At 40.9% G+C, this 23,563-nt stretch overlaps 1 protein-coding gene across 1 annotated transcript in view; it reads left to right on the forward strand.

The window, feature by feature from the left end:
* si:dkey-22o22.2 (neural-cadherin) overlaps positions 1–23,563 on the forward strand; it is a 165,843-nt gene that overhangs the window by 114,910 nt on the left and 27,370 nt on the right. The window contains exons 16-20 of the mRNA XM_022216146.2: positions 966–1,109; positions 14,484–14,767; positions 18,575–19,204; positions 19,289–20,285; positions 22,126–22,219. Of these exons, the coding sequence (XP_022071838.2) occupies positions 966–1,109; positions 14,484–14,767; positions 18,575–19,204; positions 19,289–20,285; positions 22,126–22,219 (2,149 nt within the window). The remainder of the gene's footprint in view (positions 1–965; positions 1,110–14,483; positions 14,768–18,574; positions 19,205–19,288; positions 20,286–22,125; positions 22,220–23,563) is intronic.

The raw sequence follows: 23,563 nt of genomic DNA on the forward strand, positions 1-23,563 counted from the left end.
TTTTATTTTTATGTAATCGTGCATTTTGAACTGTTTGTAGGCGGTACGCAAAAATTTTATGGAGAACTATGAGCATGCACAAGCAAATAATACATGTGTACTTAAATTCCCGAGTAGATAAAGGACTTAAATGGTGGTTTCACATCTTACCTCAAAAAATTGACCCTTTTCATCCCAAGAAAAGCTTGGGAGCTATGGCTCAACAGATGGAGCAGGTCATCTAATAATCAGTGGGCTGTTGAAACCACTTTTGCAGCTGATAGTAACCCACTGCCATCAATGTTTGTATGAATCGCTGTTAATTTCTTTTCCTCTATTGACCCTTAAAATCTCAAAACCCACTGTCTGGTTTGACAGACGCGTTATCTTTTAAAAATCCCCAAATTTCATAATTTGTCTATGTCTTTAGCAAACATGTAAAGGACATAGTTGACCATACTATTTCTGGAACTCACTCTTTTTATTGCCAAGCAGTTTTAAAGAACACTGCATCCAGAGCACTTGTAATAGTGCAATCGCTTACGTTTATATAAATGTCAGTGTGCTTCCTGCAAATTTCAGTGTGCTGAAGTTGAATTTAGATCATAAATGTTCTTTTTTTGTCCAAGAACATAATTGTGTTTTCACAGTGAACAAAGAGGTTGTCTCTTGTCTATCCTGTCTTTACAAAAAAAATGCTCTTAATGTGAGAAGATGAGGATGGCTCACATTTTAAAGTGCTTTAGATAAAAGTGCCATACAAATAGAGTCCATTCAAAAGATTTTCCCTGTTGAAGTTCATCATAAGAGTTCATATAGGTTTGTTTTTCAGTAGAATTCAATAGATGTTCCATTTCGATTCTCAAAGTCGTCAAAGTTGCAAGATTAAGATTGTTCAAACTTCTTTAAACTTTTGAAGGTTTGTGGACTTTAATGCTTGTATCCAGATAGGCTGAGATGACATTCTCCATCCTTTGTTCACTCAGACACAGCCTATGTCAGGATTTTTGTCACCGACGTCAACGACAACGCCCCAGCCTTCGCCCAGCCGGTGTACGAGGTGAGCGTGGAGGAAGACAAGGAGGTCGGCTTCGTCCTCATCACCGTCACAGCCAACGATGAGGATGAAGGTGAGTAAGAAAGTAGCAGATTTTCCGTCTGTCTGATTGATGGAACCTGCTGGTGGGGGTGAAGTGAAGACACTTTCAGTTTGTTTTTGTGTGAACTTCAGTCAAACTGATGTCAGTTTGGGACATGGAGTATCTGCTATTTCCTCTCTCTGACTCTTGAACCTGTTTTCTTAATGATACACAGTGTGAAGCTCTGGTGTTGTGCTTTTATCGTTTTATTCTGTTTATTCTGTGCTCTTTTTCTCTGTGCCTTTCTTGATTTTTTGTGTACCCTTGTCTTTGTCTCCTTTTTTCGTCCCCCTTTCTGTTTTTTCTTTCCCGTTGGCTTCTGATTTCTTGTCTTCTAGTTTCTTCTTTTCTCTTTTCGTCCTGTTCCATTTCCAGTTTTTGTCTACTGTTCTCTCCTCATGTCAGTTCTCCTTTCCAATTGTCATTTCCATTTGCCTGTTACTCTCTCTGCTTTTGTATTTATTTATTTATTTTTGTTTTATTATGCCTCTTCTTCTCTTGATTTGTCTTCTCTTGGTCTTTGTGTGTTGATCCCCTCTGTTCCCTTTTGCCGTTTTCTTCTCTCCATTTCCCTTTAATGGTCTGTTTTCTTCTATTTTGATTTTGTCCTGTTTGTTCTGTTCTTTTGATTTTTTTTAAACGCATTTTTGCTGTGTAGTAGGATGCAGAGCTTGCTCACACGTGGCTTTTAGGGTTTTGGACAAGGTCTTTCAACTGGTTTTAGAATTCTGTTTCACAAAAATCAGTCATAAAGAAGGAAGAACAATGCTGGCTGGGCTGGTTAAGCCATTTGGACACATCAGAACAAGTCGAATCCAGGGTGTTGGCTCCACAGATGCAGTCTGGTCCTGCAGGAGGTGATGGCAGCCTGCCGTAGTTTTGAATATAACAGCAGACAGCATGAGGCCAATTTAGCAGAGCTGCACTCGCCCCACAGAGCTCAGAGTGAGAATCAAAATGTTACAGCAAACATCTCCACTTGTGGAAGACTGGAAAAGCCCTCATTTGATGTTTTTGATACCTGAGGCTTTAAGCTACAAGTGTGAAGAAACTAAACCCATCAGCAAAGTTTTTTATGTGTTAAAGGATGAACAAAATGTTAAAAATTCAAAAGTGCTGAAAATGATGTGTTTCTTGCTTTTATCTTACAGTCCTGAATTTATACAGTTATCGAAACAGTAAGAGATCTGAGGCAGTAGTAATATAAGAATCCCAGGGGTTTAAAATTCATGCGGTTTTGCAGCATTTTCCTGCAGGGTTCACATGTTTGCCGGTCTGAGAATATCTGGCATTTTGCATAATGTACTTCACCATTCTAATGTGCACAGCAATCGCTCAGTCAGTTTCCGTTTGTTGATGTGTTGCCTTTGACAAAGAAAGCCATCGATCCATCCATTATCTATACATGCTTAGTCCTTATTAAGATCGTGGAGGGGCTGGAGTCTATCCCAGCTGACTTAGAGTGACGGCGGTGGACACCCTGGACAGGTCGCCAGTCTATCACGGGGCTACACATAGAGATAAACAATCACACTCACATTCACACGTACGGACAATTTAGAGAAATCAGTTAACCTCAGCATGTTTTTGGACTGTGGGAGGAAGTCAGAGAATCTGGAGAAAACTCACGCATGGACAGGGAGAACATGCAAACTCCACGCAGAAAGATCCCAGGGCCATGCGAACCGGGGACCTTTGAAGCGACGATGCTAACCACCGAGCCACTGTACAGCCCACAAAGATAACCAGTGCTGGTCAAATACACAAAGAACCTGACTATCAGCTATGCTGTCTGATGAATCGAGAGGTGAAATGTTGTGTCATAGCTCATAGTAATGATGTCCTGATCAGATCTCAAAGATTGGAATTGGTGGTGATCAAGGTATTTTTTAACCGATCGGTGTCAGCATGAACTTAAGTTACATAATTAGTTACATCTGCTGTCACTCAGGGGTCATAAAGAGAGAGTGCACTTTGTAGCAAGGTGTTCGAAAAGAATATTTTTTAAAAAAATCTGCGGCATCATAAGTCAATAACCAAGTAATAACACAATTTGAGTATTGTGAACATTTGTCCTCTGCTGTTTTAGTCACCAGAGATTTCAGCCACGAGGACTTAGAAACACTGTCTGAGCTCACATCAGCTTGTCTTAAACATGAACTCTGGTTAAAGAGCATTAACTGCCACAGGAGTCTCTGTCATGGTGTCCTTCACTAGCTAAATCCAAACAGTGCCTTCTGTTTGCCAACACGGAACTCCTTGGTTCAACCAGATACTACAGCTAATCTACAATCCGTTTTCTGACTTGCATGGCCTCATCCACTGTACCCCCCCCCCCCCCCCCCCCACACACACACACACACACACACCCTCGCTACAATATTTTCCTCACAGTGACCTACCAGAGCTTTACAACAAGGTTTCTAACCACCTACATACCATTAAGCAATGGTTTGGAAGCAAAAAGGCCTTTTTTTCTTAATGCTTTGCAGAGCTATTCGGCTTTGAAGCATATACATTGGATTGATTTAATGTACTTGAAGTGTGTATCATTGAGGAAAATGGTTTAGATTTTTACCAGAATGGAGGTAATTGAGCTTTATGATTACTGTTGTCTGCACTACAAGTTTTTTAATTTGTTTGTTTCCTGGTCAGTCATGAAAGATACCGTTATTGTTTCTATCCTGGTTTTCTTTTAGGAGAATTTGTTCAGTTTTGGGATTTATTTTTACTGTCTTTGCCTACTGTAATGGAAGTACTTTTAAGTAGCTGAAAAAGATTACATTTTATACTTTATACACTTTTCTGCCACTTCTTTGCTGTTTCCTTAATTTTTTGCCCCTTTTGTCCTCTCATCTTTCCTCTCCTCTCTTCTCCTTGTTTTCTCTCCTCTGTTTTATCTCCTCCTCTCTTCTCCTCCTCTCTTCTTCTCTTGCTGTCACTGCTCGTTAGCGAGTGCTGCTGCTCCCTTGAGGTCGACAGTTTTGATGTTTGTCTCTTTCTTTGTGTTTGTCCCTCATTTCTCTTCCTCCTCCGCTCGAAACCAATAAGCGGCAGGAGGCAAAAAAAAGAGAAAAAATATCAGAAAACAACAGCAAGAAGAAACAATCATCTCTTTCTCTCTCTCTCTCTCTCTCTCCCTTTCTTAATGACGGCTGTTGGTGTCAGCTCGAAGCCTCTGAGATTTTCTTTACTCAGAAGGAAAGAAGAGTGACGTCTTATTATTTATTTTCTTTTTTTTTAATCTTTAGCCCTTTTTTTCTGCAGTTCACATTCAAACTGTGTGACTCATTCACAATCTGCCTCAAATTCAGATTTCACTCTGATTCCCTCAGGAGATCCCCAGACTCATTTGTTTCCCATTTTCCCATAGTTTTATCACATTTTTTGAAAAATTTGGACCACTTACTGTATTTGTTATAAACAAAAATAAAGAATTGTTCTGCATCAGACCAAACTTACTGACGGCTGTACTAACAAGCTATTCTGTCCTAAAAGAATATCTGAGTCAACTTCAGATAAATTCTTTGTTTTCACTTTTGTGCGTTGGCTGGAGAAAATGTGTGAGTAACTGTGTGATTCAGCAGGAGTTTATAAATATCACTAATGACTCACGGACACATTGTATGACTCATAAAGTCAGGATAGAGTTACTGTAGGTGATGGGATTTATGCTAATGATGCACTGCAAACAGCATGACTGCAAGTCAGCAGTTACATTACATTTTACAAATAAATGCACATCTTTTACTTAAAGCTTTGTCTTTTCTGTGGTTTCATCAGTTATTCTGATATTGTTGGTCAAACTTATTTGGAAGAGAAGTAGCCATCACAGCTTGAGGACTAGACTCATCGGCAGGATGAAGTGACTGAGGGGGCAGCTAAAAATAGTGAGGGGGCAAATCTTTCGTACAGCCCAGCAAAATCCAGATATACACATTTCTACAATTTTTAAAATTTATTTTGCAGATTGAAATAAAGAGCATTTTGACTAAATTTCTAACCTTATCTTCTCTTTTCTTATGTGAGTCATGACTTAAATAAGAAATAGGGATAATTTTAGAAGTTTGGCAAGTAAAATTGGCAGGACATTTTATGCAAAATCCAATTTTTTTTCATGCCAGCGTGTCTAGAGGCCCACAAAATATAAGAAAATACCGCCCACTCATTTATTTTCTTTCTCTATATATCTTAAAGTGGTGTGTTACAGTATCAGCATCTCCTCATTGTATGCATACTGCGTGAAACAGTGCATGCTTTGTAACAGCAGCTGCAGCATGTATTTAAAGCAAACAGGAAAAGTATGAGATTTTTGGAACGCAGCCTGTGTCTCTTAACCATCCATTTAGCTTTGCAGTATGTTGTGATCTCACAGCAGGATAAACAGTGCACCCAGCTGACTTCCTCTCCTCCTCTCTGCCACTTTTTTAAACAGGGGGCTGCATTCCAATTTGCATACTTTTTTCTTTTTACTTTAAAAACACACTACAGCTGCCCTCACAAAATATGTGCTGTTTCATGACACACTATTTCATCAAAATATTGGATCTTAGACTGTGACTTCTCAGGAGATGTGAAACCTTTATTAACTTATTAAAAAAAGTGGTGTAATATACACTTTAAGGAAATTTATTGACTTAACTATGCTGTAGCCAAGACTGCTGCATTAGCATTAGACCCAACACTAAATTTCCGACATTGAAAACAAATGGCATCAGCGTGTGTCAGCAACTGGCTTTTTTTTTGACAACACAGTGGCTGAATAAACTATTTACCAAGCAAAGTAGCTTCTATTGCAACACCTACAGCATTCTGAGAGGTTCTACAACATTCAGCGCTGTCCGTGGTCCTGAAATCATGGCTCTATGCTTCAGACTCATGTTTGGATGCTGTTTGTGGAGAAGAAAATGTGAAAGGATCAGATGACACGCTTCAAAGCTCTAATGAAATAATTGGAGGTGTTTCATTCCTTTAATCTCCTTGACTCTTTTTAAACATATGTTTTTGTTTTTGTTTTGTTTTTTGTTTTGTTTTGTTTTTTGACGTTTTTTTCTGCAGGATAGTACTAGGAACTACTTTGCTTTTACTGTGTTTACATGGGTTTCCTCTGCACTGAGGGATTATTATTGACATTTCAGGTACACACAGTTTCAGGTTTATTTTTCCAAAAAAATAAATTAAATATTTATCGTCTTGTTCAGCTTTTTTCTGAAGCATCCATAAAAAATGTTACAAGGTGCTTCACAAAAAAAGAGCAACAACAAAACATTGTAAAACACATTATGTAATACTCCAATCAGTACTTTTTAAAAAGCTTTTCAAACTGAGGCACTGAGGACCTGAACAGTAAAATCATAGTCTGACTTAACCCTTTAAAGCGGATATTTTAACAGTAATTGATGAAGAATCTTGATGCAGAATGAGAGGTTAGGAGTCGTGTGATGTTGAAGGAAGCCAGGCTATGTAAAGATTTCATGGTAATCACCTGAATATATAATTTAGATGTCAAACAGGAGGCAGTACTATTGGGTCAGCTGCTGATGTCTGAACTAGCTGTGAATGAATAATTGCTTCAATTGTTGAATTGTTTCAGTAGGTGAATATTAAGTTGCAGAAGTCCAGGCAGGGCTAATTAGGATATGGATAAGTTAAACTAGATGGATTATTGAAGCATGTTGCAGTAATAAGTACCCACAGGTCCAGTAGATGGGCTGCTATTGCAGGTGAACTACAGAGAAAATGAAATAACAACTATCACTGCTGCTATTCAGTCAGCTTGCTTTTGGTTAAAATAAATATTTGCTTGTCAACATACAGCAAATGTAAACTTGCGGAACATTTGTTTTATTGATTTTCCCTCAACTGCATCTCTTGATTGTGGCAATTCCATTGGAACAAAGTGATCATTTGGATTGCATAGTCAACATAAAAATAGATTAGATATAAAGTTTCCAGAACAATGTGAATTTATGGAAAACGCATCTGCATAAATTCTAATGATTTACACTTATTGCATTTCTTTATGAGTCTGGTTCATAATCATCCCCAAGGCACCCCCAAGTGATGACCTCTAATTGCTTATTTAGTTAGAAAATAGAATCCAGTTAATTTTCTGTCCATTCACTTGCTGATTCATCTACAACTAATTTTCTTGCTATATATCACCAGAAATCATTTAGTCCCTGAAGCTTAATTCTACAACAGAACAGCATATTTTAAAACCCCTGAGGTCTTAAAATCTGCTTTGCTTTATTTTTTCATGACAACTGCTTAAACCTGCTAGTTACTGTAGCTGCTTTTATTTTATTTTTCTATTTGTCTAGTTGTTGCTGGAAATATCTAGATTCAGCATTTATTCCTCCTCAGACTGATTCCTGCGAGGTTCGGCAAGACGCTGAACATGGGATTAAGAGATGCAGAGATAGCAAACTGCTGATGATTCCCTCCCAACTGCTGATGCTTTATCCTCAGTTTTTTGTCTCGCCGGGGACTCCCTGTGGTAATTAGCAAACGCCCCCCTCGACCCCAAACCACTCAGGGGTCCCAAGAAAAAGATAAAGACAACCAACCATCTTACCCCAAACATCCCCCTAAACCTTCCTAACAGACAGGTAGGTGGAACGTCTTACTGAGATTAACTAAACCCTGAGATCTGATCTGTGCTGAGTCAGCACTGTGAGTGTAAAGGAGGGATGTCTAATCGGCATTGCATGTGTTTTTGAATATTTAACATTTATCCCCAGGAAATGCATCTTTTTTTCTCACTAATAGCTTTACATGAAACCCTTCCATTGGCCTAACTTGTCTAACAGTCAGCTAGGCTCTACAGTAGTAATTTCACTATGTGTAATAATGTGTAATAAGTGCAAAATCTATATATTCTTCCATTAGTGCATTTGTTGCATCACAGAAATATTTTACATTTACATGCATTTATTTCAAGAGTGATTTATTAAGCTACCTCAGTTATTCACATGAGGAAAAAATAGAAATGTGCTGTTTGTAGATTTTCTCTGCATTTCTTCTAATTGTCAGTTTTCTTTTAGGTTCATGAAGTCTGTGACAATATTTCATAATTAGCCCAAACTCTGATCACAGTCCTCCACCAAGACTGATACCCCAGATTACATTTTTTAGAAAAGTGATCTGGATCTGCACCAAAGTTCTTCCTTTGGCCATTTTCCACCTCTTTTACCGAGTTTATCAGTTCATTTTTTTTGCATAATCTTGTTGATGCACAAACAAACAGACAATGCTAGTAGAAACATGTTTGTATTTTATGGAGAATCTTAATGAACAATAACTTGATCTGTTTGTGATTAAATAATTACATATTTCCATGCAATTACAGCACAGAACTGCCTACAACCCCCCCCCCCCCCCCCACCCCACCCATCCCTGTAATTATGATTGAAAACTGCCATAATTTGTTCCAAATAATTGGATTGCCGCCGAGCTCAATACAATCAGTCACAAAGCTAGTTAAAAATGACTTCAAATCTACTGGATGCGAGGCACTTGAACACGTCCTGATTAACGCTGGTGTTAGCAAACTGTAATGAACAGCTGCCTTCGCTGGTCACAAGCTTTCATTACTGTTTTGGGTCCATAGAGATTGTCGAGGTTTTAATTAATCAGTTAATGACCCATTGAAAAAAAGGCAGCCGACAAAGTGTCAAGTATGTTGTTTTATTTGTCACCAAACCATTATGTTATTGTTTGAAAATGATATGCTGCTGTGCTCTGGGCTGTATAGTCTTTGCTTTGTGTTTTACAGCAGATATCCAACATGCAGCTGCATACGTGTGTTTGTTTGCTATAGACTTGCTGACACTTGTGTGTTTATCTGCTGTATATATATATGATAGGTGTGTGTGTGTTGGAAGGTTTCCGAAGGTGAAAGAATCAAACTCCTGAAAGTGTTAAAGCTCCAATCTGAGGTCTGATGAGCTGTAAAGTGAACTGAAGGTTTTATCCTCTGTCTGCACCAACTGCACCATCACCTTAGCTGCATCTGTGTGTGTGTTTGTGTGTATGTGTGTGTTGTACATAATGACCACAGTTTGTTGTTGAAGCTGACAGGTGCTGAAGCACCGGTGACCTTCAGTCCAGACATAAAGTGCAGGTCAGGAAAGCACAATTACAGGAAAAATAACACACACACACACACACACACACACACACACACACACACACACACACACACACACAGATGCTCTCCTTCGCTGTGCAATTCCTGCAGCTTGATTTGGTGTTTGTTGGAATGATCAAAGGTGGGGGTTTAGATTACCACTCTACACCCTCCTCCCCACCCTAAAGCTGATTAGGCACAGCAGCTTTTGTCACCCGTCGTCTTTTCTGGATCCATTTGGTCCTCCTAGTGGAAAATTTGCCGAATTAAGAGCGTCTGGTAATGAGATCAAGAGGCTTTTTTTAAATTCCGCTGAGTTTGGTGTTTCTGTTTAAGTGTCGCCCCAGGGGTTTAGTAAACACACGCAAACACCTACTATTGCAGTGAAGTTGAGTGATATTGAGGTGTGTGTGTGTGTGTGTGTGTGTGTGTGTGTGTGTGTGTGTGTGTGTGTGTGTGTGTGTGTGTGTGTGTGTGTGTGTGTGTGTGTGTGTGTGTGTGTGTGTGTGTGTGTGCCCATGTTTCTGCTATATTGTGGGGACCAAATGTCCCCACAACTGTAGGAAAACCGAAAACTATGTCACTTGTGGGGATCTCATTTCGGTCCCCACAAGTTTAAACAGTGTTTTCTTGGCCATGTTGTTGTTACTGAAAGAAGTAAAAGTGCAAAAATGTTTCTTTAGGGTTAGCCATTGTTTTGGTTAGGGTTGGGGTTAGGGTAAGGGTTAGGGGTTAGATATGAATGGGAGTCAATGGTAAGTCCCCACAATGATAGCAAGACACACGTGTGTGTGTGTGTGTGTGTGTGTGTGTGTGTGTGTGTGTGTGTGTGTGTGTGTGTGTGTGTGTGTGTGTGTGTGTGTGTGTGTGTGTGTGTGTGTGTGTGTGCGACTCCAGTATTTGCATGTTGTACCGAACAAGTGGTTTTACTGTACGCACAAAAAGTGATGATGACGAATATAAGATAAGAGCTCTCTAACAAATGTTAATAATCCAAAGGCAAACAATCAGAATTCCTAACAAGTCTACTAAATGAAATGAGACTTGCTAAATATTCTGTTGCCACATGCACATGGAATATTCTGTTCAGTGCAACACACATTGAGTTTTTCTGCAGTCTCTAGAGTCTCTTAGCTGTGTTTACACTGTAAGAGATGAAAGGTATTCCCACGGTCATGACTGGAAAAAAAAATGCTTCTATAATATTGTATTGGTGGGCTTTAAATTTGAGTGCAATGGGTGTTGTAAAGTCCTGCAAGAATACAAGAGGATCAATATAATAAGCCCTGAAGGGTTGGGAGTGGAGGAATGTGGTTACAGAGTAAATGCATGTAAGGGATGCTTTAAGAAGTAAAGTGAGCATAGAGGCAGTGATGTTTTTGTTGGTCAACATCATACCTGCTGCTGTTATTTGCCAATAATAATATATCTGAGTGCAGGAGCAGAGCAGAGCAGATTTGCACCCAAGTAGGGACTAAGAAAACATTACAAAATCTGAATGTAAAATGAACAAATAATGCTTTCGAACTGAAAGATAACACTCTTGAATAAAGATAGAAAGTTAACTCCATGGTATTGCTGGTCAGAAAAGGTTATAAAAGTACTGCGCATCAACATTACAGCTTTGCATCCATTACATTATCATTTCATTCTGTTCCTTATCAACCTTTAGATGTGTGTTTGTTTTTTCAAGTGCATGAATTTTCAGATATATCTAAACTTTGCAGAAAAAATTTAATTACAGCATCAACCATTTGACATGAATTTAGTATGAGTCGCAGTGGGATGATAATTACTTAATTTGACAGAGCAACCAACTGAAAAGACATAAATATAGGGCCCTCCTGCTAGCTCACTCACAGCCATGCTAGGACACACTGCTCTATAATAATAAAGATGTGCACTTCAGCTTTGGCTTTAACTTACTGTTTGTAGCATTCAGAGGGAAGAATTCAGAGGTACAAAATAAATAATCTGAGCTAATTATGTGTCATTTGAAGGTACATATTACAAATTATAGTTGAAGATTTGCTCCAACATTACCCAGCTAAAAACCTCTGAGCCATGTTTCCTGTCACTTTATAGGAAACACTGTTTAAAAGGCATCGCTACACGAGATTTCTGGGTACTGCAGTTAGCTGAATTTAAAAATCTGCAGTATCTCTTGCAGTCATCTGAAGCCACAACATGTGATACTTTCTAATGCGGTTTTAAAGTGAAATGAATCTTCCTCCAGTGACGAGTTTAGTCCTTCAGAGTGTCAACCTGCAGTCAATGCTCAGGGACGACTTTCCCCTCCGGTCCACCTCACGAGGAGCAGAGATCTGACCTTAATCTCAATTTTGGGCCTCCTGCTATGCTGCGAATTAAATCAGCCCTATCCCCTAGCGTGTGTCTCTCTGTGTGTGGTGTGTGTGTGCGTATTTGTGTGTGTGCGTTAAGAGGGCAACACCATATGGCCAGACTGATCATTAGGGAGGCTGCCGGAGGCAAAAACCGCTGGAGCTACTCCCCGTCCACACATTTACCGACACTCACATTTACACACACACACTAAGCTGCTCGGTGAGTGTCACGACAGATCGTGCTCAGAGGCTGTGACGGACCGGTGCACTTAAGTTTTTCCTCAAACACACACAAGCGCACATACTCTTCAGTGTCATAATGAAGGTCCTCCATGTCTCCACAGATGGTGTTTGTCTCCTAAAGTCTCCTTGGTGCCGGTAAACAGAGAGCGAGCCGGACCCAGACAGACCTGCCTCTGGGCTCTGAACATGCATCTGTGTGTGTGTGTACATGTGTGTGTTTACCACGGCCATGTGTGTGTTGGCATTACTTCACTTCATCTGAAAGGATGTGGAGAGGGAAGGAGAGGACAGATGAATGAGAGGGAAATGAGGAAAAAATATTTATCTGAGGTGTAAGGAGGGGAAATGATGATGGAGGGAGAATGAAAAGAATGGAAGGAAAATGGATGGAGGGAAGAGAGGAAAGATGTTATGGAATACAAAGGCCAGGAGAGTCACCGCAATTGGTGGATTCACTATTGAGGAAAAAGTATGTCTACATTATTTATTTGGTGCGTCAAGTTCAACTTCAGTGAACTTTATACAAGAAAGTAGAGATAGAACTATTAGCTAGTTTTGCTCATAATCCTTTCAGAATATCCTTTTGTCTGTGACTGTTTTTCTGTTTTGACCAGCCCTTAAGGAGCAGACAGAAAAGTAGAGTAGGAGATCAAAGCTGGCGGGGAGAGAGGTGAGGAAAATATAAAGAAATTAAAGTTTGTAAGGGTGTCAACACTCCGAGCTGAAAGTGAGTCCCAAGTGAAGGTGCTTAAGAATCTCGGCGTCTTGTTTACGAGTGAAGGTAAACTGGAGTGACAGACAGAGTCAGCAGTAATGCAGACGTTGTACAAGAGCGTTGTGGTGAAGAGGGAGCTGAGCCTGAAGGCAAAGCTGTGGATTTTACCAGTCGAGGTACGTTCCGACCTTCACCTGTGACCGAATGAATGAGGTCCCAAATGCAGGCGGGCGAAATGATTTTCTCAGAACGAGGAGCTCAGACATCTGGAGGGAGCTCGGAGTAGATCTGCTTCCCCTTTGTGTTGGTTCAGGCTTCTGATCAGGATGCATCCCGTACGAGGCCCAACGTAGCTTTCCAGGCACGTCCAACAGGTGGGAGACCCCTGAGGTGGACCCGGAGACACTATATATCTTATCTAGCCAGGAAATACCTCAGGAGAAGGGCTGGGGAGGGTTTCAGCACAGCATAAATGTGTGTATTTGTACTACTCACCTGGTGGAGCCATTGCTGCTTGCACACAAACAAAATGTAAATCAATAGTTTTTTTTAAGTTAATGAACCTGGTTTAAGGTTGGGGTAAGTTTAGGTCATGGTAAGTCTCCAGGAAATCAGATTTAGTCAATCCTATGTGATGGAAACATGACTGTATGTGTGTGAGAGAGAGGAAGTGTGGAGGAGAGTGAAGCATCTAATGAGCCCCACTGTGAGCCACACGCCTGTTTTCCTCACAAATATTTCATATTTGTTGCTGCTGTCCACACGGGGTCATCAGTCTGTGTGTGTGTCTGCTGCCAATCAAACATTTGAGGGGGGGGGGGTTTCTGCTGGTAAATCTACTCCAATATCATTCAAAAGTTTATTTTCACAATAAGAGCTCCACTGGACAGCTCATGTTGTGGCCGTTCAGTTCAGTCTTTAGATTCACTGTGTGTTTATTATAATCAGGTTTATATGTTACCTACCATGTACCGCATTTTTTTAATATTCAAAGGTTATTTTTATCCATAACGCCGTCGCTGACATACTCAAAGATTCTTCTGACACCTTATCTCAAAACTTGAACTTTTAAAGAGTTTTTGGTTTTCTGTCTTTCTTTCAGTCTGTTTTTTATCATCTACTCCCACCTGACCTGCCCCTGCTCCTACTGTTCACCTGTTCCCATTCTGCTAATCAGCCTCCTTAGTGTATATCCTCCCAGCCTCCCTGTCTTGTCTTCATGCCATGTGCCTTTTCTTTGCCAGGCTCTGTTCTTTGCCATCCTGTCTGATCCTTATTGTTTTCTTAACCTTGCCTGTGTTACTGGATTCTACTTCTGCCGGCTCCCGTGTTTGTTTGCCTCCCTGATTTCTTTGTAACCTCTTATGACCTGTATTGTGTGTTGTGTTCTTGGGTGCCTTTCCTGAGAAATTTGACAGTTACAACAATAGAAAACTCATGGCAGCTCAGTAATCTACACATTTTGTACTAACCCTTTAAGCCCTATTTTATTTTATGAAGATTCCCCCTGGAAAAAATATCCAAAATCAATCAGTGACAAGACTTTGATTCAAAAGAACAACCTTAGGATCTATGGATAAGACACACGTGGGAGAATTTAGAAATACAATAGGTTTCTCACCAGACAATCGTGAGCTTTGAAAATCTAGGCAACAACTCAAACTTTAATTTTAATCAAGAAATTTTTCTTAAAATATAGGACAACAAATGCTACATCCATTTAGTAGCAGTAGCACAGTAGTAGTACTCTTCCTTAAATGTACAATTTAAAATTTAGATGTCCAAAAATTCTTCTTATTTCAACAGTAAGAAAATCCTCCTTTTCTGCATTCACCTTACAAAGCTGAACAGCAGGATCAGCACCATAGAAAGGATCCACAAAAAACGCGAAACAAACGCAAACTGACCGCTGCTCCATTTCCTCCCTCCAGGCGCCAACGCCAAACTGCGCTACCAGATCACCTCAGGAAACACAATGGGCACCTTTGACGTGGAGCCTGAGGTGGGCACCATCTTTGTGGCTCAGCCGCTGGACTACGAGATGGAGCAGCGCTACGAGCTCCGGCTGGTCGCCTCTGATGGGAAGTGGGAGAATGAGACGCTGGTGGTGGTTCACGTGGTCAACCGCAACGACGAGGCGCCTGTTTTCAGCCAGACCGAGTACCACGCATCAGTGACGGAGGAGCTCACACAGCTCCCTGTGTTCATCCTGGAGGTCAGTACGCCTGTGTGAATGGTAGAATGTTGTGGCTTTTAAAAAAGATTTTCAGTCTTCTGAAAATAATGGCTCCTCAAAAGACTCTGGTTCTTCAAAGTGCCATTCCCAACTGAAGAACGTCTACATTTATGGGACGGTTCTTCATGTACTTTATGTGGTACTAAAGATTCTTCATTTTTATTGGAGTGCTTTGGTTTGATGGCAAGTTACAGCTTAAAATTAGAGCCACAACTAATGGTTCATTTCAATCATCTTTTGGTCTATAAAACATCACAAAGCTGGAACAAATACTCCTCACAGTTTCCCAGATCCCAAGCTGGCATTATGCATTATCTTGTTCTGTCTGGCCAACAGTCCAGAACCCAAAGTATTAAATGCATTATAAGGGAAGGGACCCAGAAATGGTGCAAATTTTACATTAGATTTTTTTTAGCTTTTATCTAGAAAATGGTTCTTTATTCCTTTTAGCTTTATTTAAATCTCAAAGAATCATTAAGGACATTAAGTTGATTTGCAACCCTTTTCATAGCGCTGGTTATACAAGATCACCAGTGTTTGGTCCATTGTAGCCAGTTAGCCCAAATAAAGCCAAACTAACTGTAACTTCCGTCATTAAAGGTTAATGAACTGGTCAGACTGTACTTTCTCTAACTCAGTGCATGCTGGGATACATTCCAGCCCCTCTGTGACCCTGTGCACTGTTGGCGGATACAGAAAATGGATGAATGGATGGGTTGGAAGCATGGTAGAATTGTTTTACTGTTGAGCTAAATTCTTTAAGCATGAGCACTGATCAGATGTCCAACCGGTCCACATGAAACTGTTTAAAAAGTAAACATGAGAAAGTCGCACCTCCCTCCAACATAAGTGAGCTTGTTGTGAAAACCTTTAAAGTTTATACGAGCAACATGTGAAAATGTATCAGATTTAATGCCGACAAATCTAATAGTGTTGGTTACGCTTCAAACGTAGAGGGGAATTAGCCTGCAGCGACACCTCAGCAGAGATCCGGTGTCCACAGACTAACACATCACACATGTATGACATTGTTTAACACAATATCAGCCAATAGTGACACCAAGATTTCCAAAACCTCCTGACAGGAAGTACCTACCATCTGAAAAGTTGCTTCAGAAAAGTCAGAGTCGCTCTCCTTCTTCTGCTGCGGTTTTCATCCGCCTTTCGTCACACCTATCTCCGGTAATTCACAGTAATATGCATGTGCCGCCAAGCTAAATCAGATTAAAAAGGTGGAAGCGCGTCTTGGAGGGCAGGGAAGTAATCCCTGTCAGAGAGGCATGTGTCACCGAGTCCTCAACCTGAGCCTGCTTCCCCTCGCCTGCTGGAATTGATTTGATGTGCGTTCGGTTCCTCTCTAACGGTCTCAATAGTTTTTCTGGCGCGCGGCGGCCGGGCCCTCCCTCGGCGCGCGCCGCTTTCAGCCCTGTGTACTAATACAATTCAGCAGATAGCGAACGGAGGGGAAAATCCAATTTGAAATGAATATTTTTTGACTTCACCTGTGCGGCAGGCTCCTCAGTGGCGCCGTGACTGCTCATCTTCAATATTGTGTACCTGCATCACATTGTCAGGAAATGCAAGGAGCCAACATAAGAGAGGTGGCAGCAGAAGAGGGTGGTGGTGGTGGTGGTGGTGGTGGAGGGGGACTTCAAAGACTTCTGTAAACAAACCCTCTGGTGAGAGGAGAGGAGAAGAAAGGGTAAAAGTGTACTTTCCCCTTGCTTTTGTCGGCGTCTATTAACTTTTAATTGCATTGTGTGTCGCAGTGACAGATGTGAGAGCTCGTCTCGTCGCTGCTGCTCTTGTCCCCCTCGTTCAGAGAGATAGCAGGAAGGCAGGTTAATTAAGCGAACAGGACAAAGCAACAGAGAAATGTTTATTCCTGTGTTGTCGAGTCCCCGTGTGCGAGGGCAGCCGCTGCAATCAGCTCCCTGCCTCATGTCGTATTTGCTGGGCTTGACATTTGTACATAATGAAAAAGCAATTCAACTGTTTTGATAGGAAACTCCTCGGTGCAAAAAGAACAAAAGCAATAGTTTCTTTAAAGGAGAACAATGTTATTGAATTGAAAACATGGCTGCTGTGACCAGCTTGCTACTACAAATGTGACAGCCGACGGCTTCATTTCACTGCAGGCTTCTTAAAAAGAAAAGCCACTTTATTCCCAGGAGGATGTCAAGTCTGTCATTGTTTTTTTTTTTGTTTGTTTTTTTGCATATTGGTTGTTTTTGGAGTTAAAATGTTGTAATTTTAAACAAGTGTTTCTAACACTATTTAAAAATTTGATTAGCCAACATTTCATACAAAAAAGCAGTTCAGATATTTTGAATAAAGTTTGAGTTTAAGTTATAAATACGGCATCTAGCTTAAAGGCCAGAGTACTTTGTGCATCTGTGTCCACAAGAATCTGTATGACATTTTATCACCAAGCAGATAAGACTTTTTCAAAGGCTATACTGAACATACATTTGTTGGGTGTAGTTGATGTTAAAGGCAAACAATAGCAGTGGATCGAACTGCCACAGTATGTGTCGAATGTATTTTCCACCAAACACAAAAGCATCTATTGTGAATGGCTTCTTTCAAAGGCAGAAGTTCTTGCTCTTAGAAAGTTACAGCTTAAGACAATGTTGGACAATCCAACAACCACTTTTTTTGAAGGCCTTTAGTCTGTAACACAGAAGCTTCAAGGCAACTGGATTGTCTTAAGCCTTTCTTTGGCAGCGGTGAAAAGTACTGTACTGCATAATTTTGAGCTACTGATGCTGTTTCCACTTCATGTTAGATTATACTTCTACTGCTAGTATTGTACGTTGCTCCTCTTATTTAACAGCTTTAATTGCAAGTTACTTTAAAGATGAAGATTTTACACAGTAGATTATGTGAGAAGTCACTGTCAAAAGATTTAACCAATGTTTTCCAGCATTTTTGGCTTCTGACATCTAACTAATAGTCTGTAGTCGAGGTCTAATTTCAGATATCTTTGAGGAGTTAACAGCTCCACCAAATAGTGATTTCTTCCTCTAAACTTTGCACTATTTCCAGAGCAAAAAATGTTGAAATGATCCAGTTTTTCCCAAACATCAAAATTTAGAGAAAAAAAAATCCAAACACTGGAAACAGATTACAGCATCTTTCCTTTCCTGTTGATTATCTCAAGACCCCTCAGTTTTATCTGCTGTCCTGTAAAAAAAGTGTATACAAAGTAGTCAGAACCAGCTCCACCTCCAGCAGCTACATGCTCTTTAATCATTAAATATTAATGATCTAATAATGTCATTTATCATAGTAAATCAGTTAAACATTTACTTTAATATTTAAATACATTATTCTGCTAAAATCTATGTACTTTTACTTAAGTGAGATTTTGTATGCAGGATTTTTACTTGTAACAGAGTACTTCTACATCACTATATTGGTACATTACATTTAAAAGGATCTGAATACCTCTTCAACCACTTTCATTCAGTTACAAATTCTATGGATGCCACAGTGCTTATGAAGTTTGGCTTCCCACTGAGATCCACTCAGATCAGGGTGGTTAAAGAATGTTTGAAGTTTTTAATTGTGTTCTAAAGATAGTCATATTTCCCAACTTATTTATCCATATTTCTAATAGATTTTATCATATCTGCGCTGATATACCTTTTTATATTTTGTTTCCGCACTGTGAAGTGAAAGATCACTACCAAAAGCCCCATATGGCCCACATGTTTTGTGTATTTAAAGAAATCTTCATTTTTAAAAGCTAATCTTCACTTTTGTCATGTGTAATTTTCACAGGTGTCAGCAACAGATCCAGATCAGGAAGCCGACCAAACTGCTCTCCGTTACTCCCTCCACGGTCAGGGTGCTGGTGGTGAGTTCACCATTGACGAGCGCACTGGGAGAATCTACGCTCAACGCCGCCTGGACCGCGAGGAGCGCCCTGCCTGGAGATTCCTCGTACTCGCCACAGACGAGGGAGGCGCAGGTCTCACAGGATTTGCTGATGTGCTGTTAGAAGTCCGAGACATTAACGACAACGCCCCCTTCTTCCCATGCCCGGCTCTGGAAGTAGACGGATGTTTTGTCGGCCAAGTGCCTGAAAATTCGCCTGCCGACACCTCCGTCATGGAGATGCGTGCCATGGACCTGGATGACCCCAATGAGGGGAAGAACGCCATGCTCACCTATAGCATCATCAGGAACATTCGCAACGAGATCAACCTCAACCTGTTCTCCATCAATGCCACAACAGGGACCATCTATACAGTTCTACGTTCCCTGGACCGGGAGGTGGAGGACCGGTATCTGGTGGTGGTGGAGGCCCGAGATGGTGGGGGTTTGGCCGGGACAGGAACAGCTACTATTATGGTTTCAGATGTCAATGATCATCCACCTGTCTTCACTCAGAGGGTCTACACCACTCAGGTTAGTCAACGTGACTAAATCACATTTCTTGCATTATCATATGTAATAATAATAATAAATCTTGGACCTCTCTTTGTTTATCAGGTGACAGAGGACCTTGAAGTCAATAGTGAAGTTCTTGTAGTTTCTGCCACAGACGGAGACGAGGGCGAGAACGCTGTGGTAACCTTCAGCATCGTCGGTGGTGATGAGGACAGGAAGTTCTTCGTAGAGACGGACAAAGTGAATCGACGTGGCGTGGTAAAACTTAAGAAGAAGGTCGACTTTGAGAAGCCTCATGAGAGGACTTTCAATCTGACCCTAAAGGCTGAAGATGCTGATTTTTTCAGCCTGGCCTACTGTCTCGTTCAGGTGGAAGACTCCAATGATCACGCTCCCGTATTCTTCCCACAGTTCTATGAGTCACCAGCCTTGTCTGAAGATGTACCTGTGGGGACAATTGTTGCTCAGGTTACAGCTTCTGATCTGGACTCAGGCCAAAATGGACGCTTTTCTTACAGTATTTCCAAAGAGTCAGACCCCTACAGTCAGTTCCTAGTGGACCAGTCTGGCTGGGTGGTGGTGGCTGATTCTCTGGACAGGGAGAAAATCTCGCAGCATAGAATCATGGTCCTTGCGACAGATGCTGGGAATCCACCCCTTGCTGGAACCTCCATCGTCATGGTGACTGTGCTTGACGTTAATGACAACGGCCCGGAGTTTGAAGTCCCCTATAAGCCTGTCGTTTGGGAGAACACAGCAGCACCAGAGGCGGTGCGAATGAATGAAACCTCCCTGCTCCTTCACGCCACTGACCGCGACACCTCCACCAATGGTGGCCCGTTCTCCATACGGCTACTGATGCTCACGTCCGACGCCACCAACTTCAATCTGACGGACTTCCGGAATGGCAGTGCAGCCATCACCGCCCTTCGCACTTTCGATCGGGAACGCCAGAAGGAATACCGCCTTCCAATTCTCATGATTGATAGTGGCTCTCCCCCAATGAGCTCCACCAGCACATTAACAGTTGTCATCGGCGACAGGAATGACCACCCACACTCACCTGGACACACCAACTTTATTGTCTACAGTTATGAAGGTACGTTTGTTCAATTTTTGCCACTAAATTGATAAAGACAACAAAGGGCTGTACAGAATCAACATGTTTTCTATTAAGCTTTAACCAGCCTTGTTCAGAATTTTTTCATGAAGCTGTATATATTGTGTTTTGATGGGGGTTTTCTCTAGAATATTGTCCAGTGTTAGATTGTGGACAAATTTTCATGATTCAAGATAATGGAGTTTTTGTCTGATATATGCTTGACATATGCAACACATTACAATGAATGACTTTAAATGTATTTTTTTTAAAAGCAGTTATTTTGATTTCACCTCTGCCTTGTTCTGTATTTTCTTTATAAAGATATTTATTCCTATACAATTTTAAAGGTGCCAGATCTCAGAAGTGTTTTACAGCCTTCTATATTGACTACATTGCCCCAAAAGCAGGTCGATTTTCATCGAAGTTTCTCATTGCATTCCATCCATGTAGCATAAGGCATCCTCTGGCAAAATTAAGCCCACATGGGTCTGTTTAACTAAATTTGCAACATGCAAGCTGCAAATAAAACATCAGATGTTTTCAGTCATTTCATACATTCCACTCATCAAAACAAACAGTATACAAGACATAAGCATGCAAGAGCCCTGTAGGATCCGCAAATGTATCTGTAATTTCCATTTGGGAAACGTAACGCTGCCGCCATTTTCGGTGTGAGCAGTGCCTGCAAATCGCTTTTGTGAAATGGGCCCTGGGCTTTTCTGTGATTTAGTAGATTTAGTAGGGGATGAAAGTGAACCGATGCAAAATACTTGTAAAGTAGCATCATGCTGATCAAAACTGAATTAATGGCCTTTTTTGCAATCTTGTGCTGTTCACACCTACAAAAATTAGGTCTTTTTGATTTTTTCTGCTGCTTTTTCAGCTGCTTATTACTTATTTTTACTTTTATTTTTTTGTTTTTTTTTCCTTGATAACCTTGATTTATCCAGGAATATTTTTTTTTTCGCATTTCAGACCTGAAAGCCTCACAGTGCAAGCTAGCACGGTTTTATTCCAGTGGAGAGGTTAGGCATTCTTGCTGGAGGGCATCCTCATGGTAGCTGTAGATGAAGAATAGAGCATTTGTCATTCACTCGTAATTTATTGTTCCAGTTCAGAGTTCAACAGCCGGTCTCAGATATGCAAACTGGTGTTTTTCTGATCACAAACTGGCTCCTCTAACCTTCGGGTCCACTAGTGTCCCTCCCACCGCCTCCTGAGTGCTCTGTGCTCATGTTGTTAAAGCTGTACTTGTCACAGTCGACTGCTCACAGCCTCCCGCTCCAGCCTACATCACTTATTTAGTGTTTCATACCATCTGTCAGCCTGCTGTAATTTGCTGGAAAAATTAAGGTTTTCTGTAATGTATTTTTAGTGGATCCCCTCTCCGGGGCCTTTCCACATGAAAGTGCATTAACCTGCTAATACGAATCCATCACGTACCTCAACATCATGCCATGAAGCAAACAATTAACTCCAGCTTAAGTCCCAGGTTTGACGGGCACATAAACAGGAGGCATTTTTAAAAGGCTGCTGATTTCACGGCTAAAGAGATTACAGCGCTGTGTTCAGCTTTTTTTGGGAGAGGGGGGAAAAACACTGTGTGAGCGATTCTAATGTGTGCACATCCTCCTGCTGTGCAGTCAAACCATGACCATGCGTGCCAATGAGGCGTCGCCCGTCACCTTATCTCCTTAAAGAAGCCTCCACTTTCTTCCCTTCACTCTTAATATTTCGGTTGTACCACAGGGATCCCTTGTGCTCAAGACTAATTCCTCTCAAAGCTAATGCATTTTTTGACTTTTTTGTGTGTCTTTCACTTCCTGTCTCCTGACAGGTATTCTCCCGACAACAGTGCTTGGACAAGTTCAATCCCCCGACCTTGATGACTGGAGTGAGAAAGTGTACCGGTTTGAAGGCAAAACAACCAGGTACTTTGATCTCATCTGGTGAAAACTTTGAGAGGTCTCAGAAGGTGACTTGCAAAAAGAGAGTGATGGAGGTGAAAGTAGAGATGGACGCATAGTAGTTAAACATGCAAGTAAAGAGGGGTAAAGGGGTTTGAAGGACAGCAAGGTAATATAGCAGGGAGGCAGCAATCCAAAGACAAGAAGAGGTAGAAAGATGAACCCCAAGCAGTTTCTGGCATTTATTTGCTCCTGTCGCATTTACTGACTGTAGGTTATTTTTCACTGCAATATAAAGTCCTGCACCTCTGTGGACAACCATGACTAAAAGTTGAGAGAACCTAAATATAGCTTTGTGCAGTACGACCAAGGTGTAATGCCAAAACAGAAAAATAAAAGTCAAATTTTGGTGATTTTATATATTTGACCAAAAAAACTGGAATCAACATGTGTTTTACCAATACAGAGGAACAATATAGTGACTCTACATATTCTAGCTATTTACTAGGTACATTTTTAGAATGTTTTTTTTCCATACTTGTTTGTTATTTGCTGTGTGTAGACACAGAAGGAAGCTCAGTCCAGTTCAGCTGTAAAGTCCCTGAAACATTGGATGACTGTTGCTCATGGCTGAGTCAGACTATGGTTTTATGGTTACAATAAGGAGTGCGTTTTTTCATAGAATCTGGTCACCGGAAATAATTTTTCCGATGCATTTTTTTAATTAAACATGTCAAAAACAGTATTATGGATGGAATATTAAAATTTACAGTTTAAATGTAGTTTTTGGTAATTTTTTTTAACCAAACTGCACATCAAAGACATCTTCAAATACCACTGGCAGCTTGCATTTTTTCGTCAGTCTTTCCATTTTTACCATTTGTGACTGATAAATGGACTAACATTGGCTATATTTTTTTAAATACTTTTTTTGGGCCATTTTGCTTTTATTATAGCGCACAGTGAGAGAGAGGGACAGGAAACGTGGGGAGAAGAATGGGTGGAAAGACATGCAGTAAATGGCCATGGGTCGGACTTAAAGCCATAACTGCTGCGTCAGGACGATGGCCTTATTTATGGGTGGCTCCCTCAACCAGTTGAGCTACAGGGCCACCCAATTTTGACTGTTTTTTTTTAGATACAACCTGCTTTCCAAGCTGCTGGTTGGTTTTGGGGTTCAGAGAATTAAGGCACAGAGGTAGAGATATGAGAAAGAGAAACAAAGTGGGATGGATAGCTGCCACGAGAAGCGATACGCACACATGTAAAATTCTAAATAGTGCTGAGAGAGTATGGAGAAGGATTTAAAGATAAAGAAACATGTTGCATGGGTCTTAAACACAAGACAACAGATACCAAAGCAAGAAG

Source organism: Acanthochromis polyacanthus, chromosome 12 (genome assembly GCF_021347895.1).
Source record: "Acanthochromis polyacanthus isolate Apoly-LR-REF ecotype Palm Island chromosome 12, KAUST_Apoly_ChrSc, whole genome shotgun sequence".
Classification (NCBI taxonomy): domain Eukaryota; kingdom Metazoa; phylum Chordata; class Actinopteri; family Pomacentridae; genus Acanthochromis; species Acanthochromis polyacanthus.